The 13,185-nt window shown below is 40.9% G+C and overlaps 1 protein-coding gene across 1 annotated transcript in view; it reads left to right on the forward strand.

Moving 5' to 3' along the window:
* Positions 1-13,185, forward strand: part of LOC149225599 (uncharacterized) — a 308,606-nt gene that overhangs the window by 180,136 nt on the left and 115,285 nt on the right. Inside the window, exons 3-6 of the mRNA XM_089377186.1 lie at positions 8,864-8,931; positions 9,098-9,141; positions 10,325-10,402; positions 10,496-10,649. Coding sequence (XP_089233312.1) covers positions 8,864-8,931; positions 9,098-9,141; positions 10,325-10,402; positions 10,496-10,649 — 344 coding nt within the window. The remainder of the gene's footprint in view (positions 1-8,863; positions 8,932-9,097; positions 9,142-10,324; positions 10,403-10,495; positions 10,650-13,185) is intronic.

Consider the following 13,185-nt stretch of genomic DNA (forward strand, 5'->3'; position numbering starts at 1 on the left):
TAGTAGAGAAGCAGCAAGGAAGGGGTGATGCAGTGCCTCTGTCATCAAGTTTGAGCCGGGAAGAGGATCAACGTAGTGGCAGAGGGGAGCAGACTCGACCTACGCACTGCCCAGTCATCTTTCTCAGTCAGGAAGGATTGACGCCCATGGCTAGGTGGTGTGGATTTTGCTGGTGCCGGGATTGCGCAAAGCATAGAAGCTCTAACCTTCAGTTTTCTGGAGCTTGGGAGGTTGTGGGTAAGTTGCAGAGTGAAGCTGGTAGGGTACTATAGTCAGAACAGTACCTAACAGGGCAAGACCAAGGAGGAGGGAGTTGCTATTGAGGATTTCTAGCCAAGCAGTCCGGATTAGTGGTGCAGTTGCACTAACAATCAGAGTGGGGGCATCTCGACATTGGCAGAAGGGTTTCCAGGAGGGAAATCGAGGCTCAGAGGGAGTCACACCAAAAACTTTCAGAAGGGAAGTAGAGGAGCAGCGAGATGGCAGTGAACGGGGTAAGAGACCTGGATAGACTGGGCGGAGCCTCAAACTTCGTAGTCTGGAAGGCCAGAATCTTATCCGTTATAGACAGGAATCGTCTCAAGCAATTTGCCTTGAAGACAATAGCGGTCCCAATTGACCCGACTGATAACGATAGGTACGAGGATGCAATGGCGAGGGCCAAGAGCATCATCCTTGACGGGGTCAAGGACTATGTAGTACCACATCTTGCCGAGAAGAATACGACAAATGAGATGTGGGAGGCCCTAACAAAGTTGTATCAACATACTTCTGTGCAGAGGAAGATGCTACTAGAAAATCAACTGCGGTCATACCAGATGCAGAAAGGAGAACATATCGATACCTTCCTCGATCGATTGAAGGAGATCCAGGATTAGCTGACTTCCATAGGGACCACGTCAGATCAAGAATTGATGGTGAGAACAACCCTGAACGCAGTCTCTGAAGACTGGGAGGTGTTTGTCCAGAGCATATTGGGTAGGGCGACACTTCCAGATTGGGAGGAAATGTGGGCGGCTCTTCGCCAAGAAGAGATCAGAAGGCTGACCAAGGCAAGAAGCAGCGACAAGGGGGTCAGAATTAAGGAGGAGGAGGTGGATACTGTCCTAGCATCTGAGAGAAAGCAAGAGAAACAGAAGAAGGACCTCTCCAAGGTCGAATGCTTCCACTGTGGGGAATTGGGTCATTATGCGACCCAGTGTCCAAGGAAGAAGAGCAAGGGAGAGGCTTCCGAGACCAGGGTTGTGCCAGCAAGGGCGGAGAAGGAAGTGGAGACAGATGATGACTGTGCCATGAGTGCTCACACGCCACTTGAGCGGAAGTGGGGAGACATTGAGCTGTAGTCAAACGGGCTATAGGCGATGAGGGGTAGGATCCTCGAGGTACCCAGCCTCTTGGATTATACCTTGCTACGGGAGCCCCGCAAAGGAGTAGCAGTATTGACCGATGTCAGTAGAGACGGATGCGGATGGAGCGATAGAGGGAGGTATAGTGTAGGATTCCCAGGACAGAGTGAGGCAGCAGTACGAGATGCATGGAGTTGTTGCATCAGTGCAGAGGTCAGAGAAGGGGCAATTGTCAGTAACAGAGGGAGTTTCAGCATCGAGTGTGTCTCTAGCCTAACAGAGATGTCAGAGTTGGGAGATCAGTTACTTACTTCTCAGTAACTGAGTTGCAGTGCAACAGTTAGTAGTGGCAGTGCTATGGGCAACATGATGTAGCATGATGAGAGGGGCTGTTGTAGATGCAACAGTGGTAGTGGCAGGGCCATGGGTAGCAGTACATGATGCAGCAGTGCAGAGGATGTTGGGCAATAGGCCTAGCATCAGCGCAAGGACCGATGCCGGATGATCAGGGTGATGCTCAATGAGGAGTATTACTAGAGCACAGTCCTCGCTAAGAGGGAGTGTTGATTTGGGGTAGCATCGGATGTGCTCTAGCAACGAAAATTGGTGGAGAGGCTAAAACACATGAGATCTCCAATACCCAGAAATAGTTTGGGCAGATTCTAAACAATTTTGGAGATATTAAAATAATTAATATTTTTAATGGAGTCCCTAAGTATAAACTTAGGGAAAATAAAATATTAATGTGAATTGATATAAAACTGTGTTAGAAGGGTCCAAAAGTCATGGATCAAGCCAAAGTTAATCTTAGCTGCTGGTTAGGGACTTAATCTCGACCGTTGAATTGTCAACAAGAAAAGTATAAGAGGAGGCTTGAGGGTCACTTGGAGAACACACCGAGTTGATCAAGATTTCGATTTTCTGGGGTAGGGATTGCGGAGGAAGTCGAAAGAGTGATCAAAATTGTAGCTGAGGAGCAGTGAATACAAAAGCGCAGAGGCAGAGATAGTACCAGGAGGATTAGCGCAGAAGGCGGGAGAGAGGGACATAGAGCCAACCATAGGTTCACGCAGAGGCAGCCAGGGCTCACGCAAAGGCAGCCAGGAGCTGTGTAGTGCCTCAGAGAGCCAGCGTGGGTGACACAGAGGCTCTAAGGGCTGATGCAGGGCAAGCTGGGCAGACGCTGGGGTTTTTGTGGGGCAGATTGGAGCTGGGAGTTGTCGGAGTGTTTATCCGGGGTTTCAGCCGGAACATTTGTCTCCGACTGAGAGGTACTACTGCCGAGATTATTCTCTATTGGGTGAGCCGGTTTTGGCACCTATATTGTATTCTGAAACTGCTTAATAATTAAAACCCTTAGATAGCTGCACTGGTTTTCCCGCATTGGGTTTTTCCAGGGACATTGGTCCAAAAACAATGGTGTCACTTGTGTGCTTGTTTTGTTTCCTTCAGTTGATGATCTGTAATGTGTTGAGCATGTACTTGTATTTATTTTCAGTATTTACATGGTAAATAACTTGTTAATTAATCAGAACAAGTAGGCAGAAATAAATCAGAAAAGTACATGAAGGGTTTCTAACAGTTAGACTTAGAAATTCCAACACTTAGCCGCCCAACAACAACCAAGTTCAAAGAATCCTAAGAAGCAGCATCCTAAAAAGAATGGTCCTAAACCAACCAAGGGTCCTAAGCACTTTCAGTCTTAAAATGAAAAATCAATTCAACAAAATGATAAGGCAAATAAAAACAAAGGGAAGAAGACTGGTAGACATTGCAACTTATGTAATCGAGATGGCCACTTACAATCCAAATGCTTTAAGAAGATGAAAGCCTTGGAAGCAACAATGAAGAAACATAACATCCATTTGGAGCACTCTTCAACTTCAACTTCATCTTCAGGAATAACACTTTCTGCATGTGGTTATCAAGCATCTTGATCTGGTTATGCACTAAATGTATCTTCTTCTCATTCTCATGAATGGCTCATTGATTTCGGAGTTTCTTATCACATGGCCAAAAACAAAGCCATGTTTTCTTCTTTAAATGATTGTAACACCAAAAATATATATGTTGGTGATGATAGATCTCTTAGTGTTGTAGGGACTGGAACTATTCATCTAGACAATGGTCAATTTAATGATGTATTATGTGTTCCAACCTTATCCTACAACCTTCTATCTGTATATTAGATAATTCATTCAGGTGAAGGTAAAATCGTTGAATTTTCACCTCATGATGTTATAATTAAGGACCTAAGAGATCCTAGATAGATTTTAGCTACTGGCATTGCTGATGATTCTACAAGGTTGTATAAGTTTAACAACTTTGGGTCATCACATCTTCCCTCAGTATTTGTTGCTCATAATGATGAAGTGAGCAAACTTTGGCATGAGCGATTTGGTCACTTAAACTATTGCTCCCTTCAAAATCTATGTAAAGAAAATATGGTGATAGGTCTTCCTATGGTATCTTACAGAGATGGTGTTTGTTCTGGATGTGTACTCAAAAAACATCATCGGGATAGTTTTGAAAAATGTGCCTCTTGGCACGCCTCAACCCCTTTACAACTTGTACATAGTGATTTATGTGGTCCACTTCCAGTTGTTTCATTCTCTGGCTGCAAGTATTTCTTAACTTTCATTGATGATTTCTCCAGACGCACTTGGGTATACTTCTTAAAACTCAAGAGTGAAGTATTTAACATGTTCTTGGCCTTTAAGGCCTTTGTTGAGAAACAATCTGGACATCAAATTCTTAAGCTAAGATCTGATAATGGCGGAGAATATGTCAACAACAAATTCATCAACTTTTGCACTGAGCATGGAATTCAGATGCAACATACTGTTCCATATACTCCACAACAAAATGGTGTAGCTGAAAGGAAGAATCGCACCTTAACGGAAATGGCTAATTGTATGCTTCAATCTAAAGGACTTAGTCTTAATTTTTGGGCAGAAGTAATTAATTGTGCAAATTACATAGTAAATCACATTCCTACTAAGGTTTTAAAGAATATCACTCCAGAAGAAGCATGGAGCTCAATTAAACTAGATGTAAGTCACTTTCGTGTTTTTGGAAGTGAAGCATAGGCCCATATTCCAGATGAGAAACATAAAGAGTTAGAACCTAAGAGTGAAAAATGTATTTTTGTTGGATATTCTGAAGATGTCAAAGGATATAGACTTCTTTCACCTAAATCCAAAAATGTTATCATTAGAAGAGATGTAAAGTTTGTTGAAAATATATCGGCCTATGAGCCTAGTTCGGCGGATGTGCCACCTCTCTCTATCCCTTCTACTTCTGAAAATATTTCTTCTTCAGATGATGACAGCGAGGATGGCAATCCTCCCCCACCTTCTTAGGATCCTCCTTTAGCTCCTCAGCTTCCACAATGGGTCCGTGCTACTCGGGATGCAGTAGGTTCTCTTGCAGGTGATCCTACAGATCAACGACGTACACATTCTCAGTTTGATAGAGCCTCTTCTTTACTAGCTCAAGCTTCAGTGAATTATGATCCTAACACCTTTGCAGAAGCTTCAGGCCATCCAGATTGGGACACAACTATGAATGAAGAGTATCATTCATTATTGGCAAATGTTACATGGGATCTTGTTCCTCTTCCAAAGGGAAGAAAACTTGTTAGATGTAAATGGGTTTACAGAACCAAGTTTGGACCAGATGGAAAAGTTGATAAACATAAAGCTCGTCTTGTTGCTAAGGGCTTTTCACAAGTTGAAGGCATTGACTATATTGAAACCTTCTCCCCTGTCGCCAAAATGAACTCTATCCGCCTTGTTCTTTCCCTTGTTGTCTCTTTCAAATGGGAAGTCCATCAAACGGATGTTAAATTTGCCTTCTTGCATGGGGACTTGCATGGGGAATTGCATGAAGAAATCTATATGGAACAACCTCCTGGCTTTATACGAACAAACTCCAGCCTTGTATTTCTGCTTAAGAAATCCCTCTATGGTCTCAAGCAAGCCCTTCGGGCTTGGTATGCCAAAATGGATAGCTTTCTTTTAGATACTGGCTTTTCTAGGTGTCATTCTGACAATGCTGTCTACACCAAGAAAGTGGGTAAGTCTCTTATCATTCTTGTTCTTTATGTTGATGATCTTATCCTTACTGGTAGTGATCCCAACCTTATAAACCATCTGAAGTCCAGCCTTAAAAAGCAGTTTGAAATGACAGACTTTCCCAGTCTTGCAATCCAAGGAAGGTATTTCCCTTTCCCAGTCGAAGTATGCCTGTGATCTTCTGTGCCACTTTCACATGGAAGACTATAAGCCAGTCCCTTCTCCCTTTCAATCTGGAGCCAAACTTTCAGTCACTTGTACTTCCCCTAAAGTTGATGCTACCTTATACTGTCAGCTTGTAGGAAAACTTTTGTATCTGACCCATACCTGTCCTGACCTTTCCTTTGCTGTTGGCCTTATTGCTCGGTTTATGCAAAACCCACATGAAAGTCATTGGAAAGCAGCTAAAAGAATATTTCGTTATGTTCGAGGTACAGTTCAGTTTGGGATTCATTACAGTGCAGAACCATCTCCTCTATTGGTTGGTTTCATTGATTCCGATTGGGCTGGTGACCCTGATGATTGGAAGTCTACTGCAGGTTATGTCTTCACTCTTGGTTCTGGACCTATTACATGGGCTTGCAAGAAACAAAGTGCCATTTCTCTTTCTTCAGCAGAAGTAGAGTATCATGGTGCCATAGAAGCTAATAAGGAAGCCTTGTGGCTTCGTTAGATCTTGTCAGAGTTTGGATTTCAACAACAACATCTGACTACACTTTGGTGTGATAATCAAAGTGCCATTCAACTATTCAAAGATCCAGTCCAACATCAGCGCAGCAAACACATTGAACTACACATGCACTTCATCAGAAAGCTCATTCATTACCATGTTCTTGAAGTGCAATATTGTTCAACTGATGATCAAGTTGTAGACATCTTTACAATGGCTCTCATAGAGGCAAAGTTTACTAAACTTCGATTTATGGTTGGAGTTCAGGAAGTTGTCACTAGGGGGGGTAGGCTCTAATGCCTCCTTCCTTCTCCTATTGTGTCATATTTGTACATCTTCAATCCTATCCCAAGTTATTCTGAAGGGGGGATGCTAGGATATTCTGACACATAGGAAATAGTTAAGTATAACTTGGTCTAGTGTAGAGTTAGGTAAAGTGTGTTTCTTTACTATGTACTTTCGTAACTTACAATCCGACGGTCACGATATGTTCTAGACATGAAGTGATCTGACGGTTCATTCTCTCCTCGGTATTACCGACACTTGATCTGTGGCTTAACACCCGATTGGGCCATGATGTCTAATTAAAGAGCATGGAGGGTCATTTGTAAGGTGACCATTCATGAGAGAAGCTTATGTAAATTTTCATTCTTTTATTAATAAATTACCTGAAGTGGCCGCGTTGGCTCAGGCCGTGGACTATTTCCCTCTTTGAGGGTTTTAACCACGTCAAAAATACTGGTGTATTGATCTATGATCTGTTTGTGAGCGGTGTCCTTTGGTGTTCTATTTGAGGAACTTACCCTGTAAATTCCTACAGAGTAGATAGGATAGAGGGCCTTGACAAAGGTTGTGAGAGGAATGTTGATTTTAACTCCGTCGTGCATCATAGCTCTAATATTTGAGGCTAAGGCCAAGGGGTCATCATCTTTTAACTCGAGGTTGAAGAGTCTGACCATCAACTGAACAACTTCCAATTCTAAATGTGAGTCATAAATATTTTAACTTCTTCAATGCAACATAAGAATTTGTAATTGAAACTATATGAAGACTCACCTCATCACTTATATAAGCAACAATCAAGGCATAGGCATTGCTATCCTTGTTCTCCCAAATGGCTAGCTCGTTATTTGATGTGGGCTTGGTGGGTGCATTGTCATGATCTCCTTCACAAATATTTCTCAATAAGTCATTAAAAATAAGGGTGTGCCTGATCTTTTTGGACCATTTTCTGTAGTTATCTTGCAAGTTAGCACAACACTATCTATAGACATGAGGGAATGCATCTTCAACAAGAGTTTTAAGCTCCAAGCCACGATTTGAGCAAGGATCAAATTCTCGCAGTTTATTTGCATGATGAATGCAACATTTTCTTATATTGTTCTTTGACAAGTTTGAGGAAGTATCTTACCACACTTTGATATGGCAAACAAATACAACCAAGAATGGGGCACAATGTCTCCTGCACCTCACATGGAAGTAAAAAGAAAACTGTACCATGTAATTATATCAGGAACCATAAAATTTTAAATGTGAGAGGGGTCATGGAAATATAAGCTATTCCCACGGCTACACAAGAGTCATCATTAGTTAATGAACACTCATAAAATAAATGATGTCTAAGGTGGCCAAGCCACGAGAAACCCCTACAATGAAGCAACATAAGCTATGCTCAAATTCCAACTCAATTTTCCAAATCCATGGATTCCTGCTTCGACTTGAGCTCCTTGATAGGTTTGCGGGCTAAGCCAAGTTTGATTTGCCACATGAAGGGGAGAATGGTTGAAATAGCTTGAAAAAAAGGCTCATGTTCATGTGGCCTCTGAGTTAATTGTGTTCACGCAGCCCTCAGAGGTTTCTGACAGTGGGGAGGGCATGACCTAGAAGTATATGTAGACTGGAGAATTGAACCAGCTGCGGATGAGCAGGACAGAAGCATCAAGAAGGGAACTTGACCTCACGAGGAAAAAATAGACACAAATAGAAGGGTATACAAAGGTGCTAGGTTTTTTCTTTCTTATTTTTTATTTTCTTTATGTGAAAGAACCGACAGAAGACTAGACATTAGGGTTTTTGTCCCAACATAGACAGGAGTATTGAAGATTCAGAGAGAAGGGCATGCAGATGGGGGAGTTACAGTTGAGCAAAGTGGAGGGATGGGCTGGATAGAGTGTGAGCATAATGCCAGCTCTGATGAATGCTTAGAATAATGCTCAACTTAGACAAACAGGGATGGTGGGGAATTGACAGTGAAAGGAGTTACAAAGAGTGGCCAGAATGCCTAAATTTGGGTCTGTTACCATGTTAGGCCAAGGAATAACTCCTCAATTGGATTGCATTTGCATTGATGATAATAGAGTCTAGACTTATATAACATACAAGGGCGACCCTTGGTTTCTTCTTCTAGGGTTGGTTCCTATTCCAAGGCCTAATATCTTGTTAAAATGGTATTGGTTTTGGCAGTGTAGCACTAAAGTTCCATAATGTATAAGCTATCAAGAGAGAAAAGCATGTGGCTTTGGGGTGTTTATTTATTTTCATGATAGATCAATTGCGTTGCACGTAGCATGCTATGTCTATGTTTGCCCTATTTTGTAGGTTAATTTCCTTTATCAATGTTAAAAGTACTTTATCTGGTATGCAGCATGTTCAAAGACAATTAGTTAAAAATAATATTTGTTTATCCATCACATTGTTAAGCTGTTGTGCCTTTGCCAACATAAGTAAGTTTGTGTCAAGCTTTCTAGTTGATGTGTACTTGGTACTGGCAGGGACGCCATCTGATTGTGTTTCACTGGGTTTGTCTGGAGCACTTTTTCCTGGGTTAAAGCCCGCCATGGTAATTTTCTTTATCCTGACTTTACTTTGGGTTCTTCTTGGTTTGAAGTAGATGGTTAAGCAAAAAGTATTTTCATGTCTAAGATATTACCTACACTACGCTAAAATGTTAAGTGATGGGAACAAGGATCATAAAAAATTGAGTTTTGATGTTTTGACATAAGCAGGTAATCAGTGGAATCAACAAGGGATCTAACTGTGGACATCAAATGTATGTTGAGTATCTCACTTTTCTATGAATTCTGTGCTATTTGTGTCTTTGTCATGTGAGGACACTGCTTGTGTGTATGGATCATTGTAAATGCAGCCTGTTCTTTTTTTTTTTTTTCAATTAGAAAATATAATCCAGGAGACTGCATAATCCTTCTTTTATTATGCTATGTGGATCATTCTATTAGTGTTTCATCATTCCTTATTTTCCTTAATAAATGGGCTGTAGAGGCTGGTTATAACTTTTTACCTAACTATTTCTCATGTTTAGAATCCTTAGCATCATTGTTAAACACTGCAAGCTGTAATTGCAAGCAGAGAAACAGGGTGCACTCTACAGCGCACGTGAATCAGTTGTGTCATGTTGGTCTGTCACTGTAACATTAGAATTAAAATAACACAAAGTTGAGCTCTACAAAGTTTAAATATATATATTCTCCATGGAAAATGCCCCCAGGGAAACCTCCAGGGGCTTCCTCACATTTCGTGAATGGCATTGGAGTAAATCCTGTCCAAGTACATGTACTTTTAATGCAGAGGGACTTTACCGCACTTGAGGTCATGACCTCTCAGTGATCTCTGCCTTGAAATTGGTCTGTTCAAACTTTCAAAGTTCAAAACATTTGAGCTAACCCACTGGGCTCCTTTTTTCAAACCCTGTGGTCACTGGGATCTCCTCCTTTTCCTTGGAATATCTAGATGGTGGCTCAACTGCCAGCCACACTATTGCTGGTAATTCTGAGGGACTCGACCGGTTTTGGACCTGCAACTTACAACCTCCCTGTCGGCAACCTGCCTTGGGCAGATGGTTTGACTGATTGAGCTAACTGTTGTGGCTATATACATATTGAAGCTGGGTCATTTTATGTTGTTCCAAAGGCTTATCAATTGATGGCAGCTTGGCTGCAATGTGGCAGAGCTGCAGTAAGGCCACATCCAGCCATCCACCACACAGGGTGAGGGCATGCCTACCACGATTTGAACCTGTGTCTTCTTTTTGATCCCTTTTGGTGCTCAATAGAACTGGGGTTAATATGGATCTATGCTAATATCATCTGTTTGATAAAAGCATGCATTGTTCTGTCAAATTTTGCATTGAAATATGTTCAAGCCAATATATCATGTTGTCATTTTAAAGTTGTCTATTTATTCATGAGGCTTTTTATCTGTGACAATCTCTACAGCATTTATTCTGGTACAGTTGCTGGAGCCAGAGAAGCTCTTCTTAATGGAGTTCCTTCTATAGCGATTTCCTTGAATTGGTAAGGCTTCATTGGAAATTTCTCTTTGGAGAGGGTTTTCACTCTTTTTCAAAATGCTTCTCTTTCTAATGATGCTTGATAAATGATTCTCAGGAAGAAAGCTCAAAGCAGTGACACTGATTTTAAGGAAGCTGCTGAAATCTCCCTACCTTTAATATATGCAGCACTGCGAGATATCCAGAAGGGTGTTTATCCCAAAGACTGTTCTTTAAATGTTAATATTCCAACTCGTCCTTCTGCACACAAGGTTAGTGACGTGTAGGTATGCCCTAGCTTTTATGTTCTGTGCTCACTGTCTGTTGGTATGAACTTTGGATGTAATATGACTATTACAGTAGAACCTTCATAGACAAGGAAGGAAATTGTTTATTTTGAATTGATAAACCTGGCTGTTGACACGGGACTGATTTTTGCTATGGTAATCATATGAAAGGTATTGTAAGAAATGTTCCTGATATGGAAACGTTTCTTGGAGAAAGAACTTCAACGGGCTAATTAAAAATAGTCTTATAGTGGTAAATCAAATTTAACTATTCGTTTCAGTATCATACACATGTACCATATTGTATCTACTAACCCTAAATGGAAGAGTATTTTGTACAAGCACTGTGTTTCATCATGGTTTTTAGCAAGCAGACTGATTTTTTTGATTGATTTTACCATTTCTAGGACAATTGTACATTCTCGTGACAGTTTTTACCAGTGTTGGAAATATATTCATTTTCTCCCAATATTTCTGATTTTTCCAAGTTTTTCAGGTTGCCGATATTTCTGAGTTTTTTGGGTCCAAGTTTGTGCTTGTCGATTTTTTCTGTTGTTTCCAAAGGTTTCTTTTCAGACTTGATACTGCTGGGGGACATTAATTTCCACAGTATTTGTTTTAACAGAAAGCCAAGGCATCAGTTCATATAACAACTTAAGCCTTATATAGCAAAACATTAGCGAAACAAAATTTCCAAATGAGGCCGAGAAGCAAATTCCTAATTGCTTCTAAAGAGTTTATCTGGCCCTCATCTTCTGTGCGGAGCACTTAATGCAAATTGTGTATGGTCTTAGGTTCCCTCTGGTTTTGTTGAGAATGAATTCTTACCAGCTTCATACTGCGGCAAACAACCATATCTCTTGACAAGATAGGATCTGTTGACATTGTCTTCATGAGGTCTCGTGACATTGATGACAACTTCATCTTCAGGTGTTCCTTCTAGTGATTGATGTGCGGTAGATATTACAGAGTTGTCGTAATTCTTTCATTACCTTGACTAAAGATGCTTGCCTTTGTTCCTCAGAGAGGTGGTTACCTTTTCACAGCAGGCCTGGCATGGTCCCTCCAGATCCACCATTCTGATTTTACCCTTCCTTCATCTTAGCCCAACTAGTGGGAGTGTTAACGTGCCATGGAGATACTATGGATCCTGTTTTAACCTTGGTAGATGATGCCTTCTCACGTGGGCTGCCCTACTACATACTTTTGAGCATAGTTACCAAGTTCGAATTGAAATGTGAGTATGATTTTGGTACCATATGAGAAAAAAAGTCTTAAAATAATCCAATACAAAAAAATATTCTGATGTATACATCTCACTTAGACAAAAATATTTTCTTCAAAATTTCAGAATATTATTAAATTTAAATATTTCAAAGTCTAAACTGTAAAATTAATGTCAGGCCAGGGTAACTCCAAAATAGACAGAAGAAAACTGACTACATAATTCATTAGCTAATCTATCATTTATATACAGAACTAGGACGGATCAGTTCATCTTCTTGATGACTGATCGCGTTCCAGTTCACCCATCCGTTGAGGATTAGGTGTCAACATTCCCCCCCTTAATCTGAAGGGATGTTGGTGAGTCCAAGCATCGTTCTGAATCTTTCAAGCTTTTCTCTTCCAAGCGCTTTGGTGAAGATGTCTGCAATTTGCTCGTTTGTGGAACAATGACGGAGATGGATTGTTTTGGCCTCAACATGATGTCGGATCAGATGATATTTAGTATTGATGTGCTTAGTACGATCATGGAACTTTGGGTTCTTGGCCAACTTTATTGCAGAGGTGTTATCAATCATGAGTGGAGTTGATTGTATTTGTTTTACCTGCAAATCTTCAAGAATTTTCCTGAGCCACACAATTTCTTTCGTTGCTTCAGCTGCTGCCACATATTCTGCTTCTGTTGTGGAATCTGCTGGTACTGATTCTTTGCGTGATCTCCAGGAGACAGCTCCTGATCCAAGACTCATAGCATAGATACCCCAGTTTCTTTGTCTCCATCGAAGTCTGAATCAGAGTATCCAATCAAGTTGAAGTCGTCCACCTGTGTATACTTGATTCCAAGGTCTTGAGTTCCCTTCAAGTACCTTAGAACTCTTTTTGCAACAGACCAATGTCCCTCACAAGGCTTTTGCATAAACCTGGAGAGGATTCCAACAGCAAATGAAATGTCTGGTCTGGTAGTAGTGAGGTAGATGAGACTTCCTACAAGCTGTCTATACTTTGTTGCATCCTCAAATTCCTTTCCTTCAATAGATGTGAGCTTCAAGTTTTGTTCCATTGGAGTAGAAAGAGGATTGCACTCTGTCATGCCAAATCTGTTTAACAAATCTCCAATGTATTTCTTTTGAGAAAGAAATATGGATTTTGGATGTTGGGTTACTTCAATGCCAAGATAGTAATGAACATAGCCCAAATCAGTCATTTCAAAAATTTTTCCTAATTCTTTCTTTATGGATGCAATATAGCTTTCATTGTTCCCTGTCATTAAAAGATCATCTACATATACCACAAGATA

This window comes from Pinus tabuliformis, chromosome J, assembly GCF_031772625.1.
Source record: "Pinus tabuliformis cultivar Carrire ecotype Pingquan chromosome J, CPIR1, whole genome shotgun sequence".
Lineage (NCBI taxonomy): Eukaryota > Viridiplantae > Streptophyta > Pinopsida > Pinales > Pinaceae > Pinus > Pinus tabuliformis.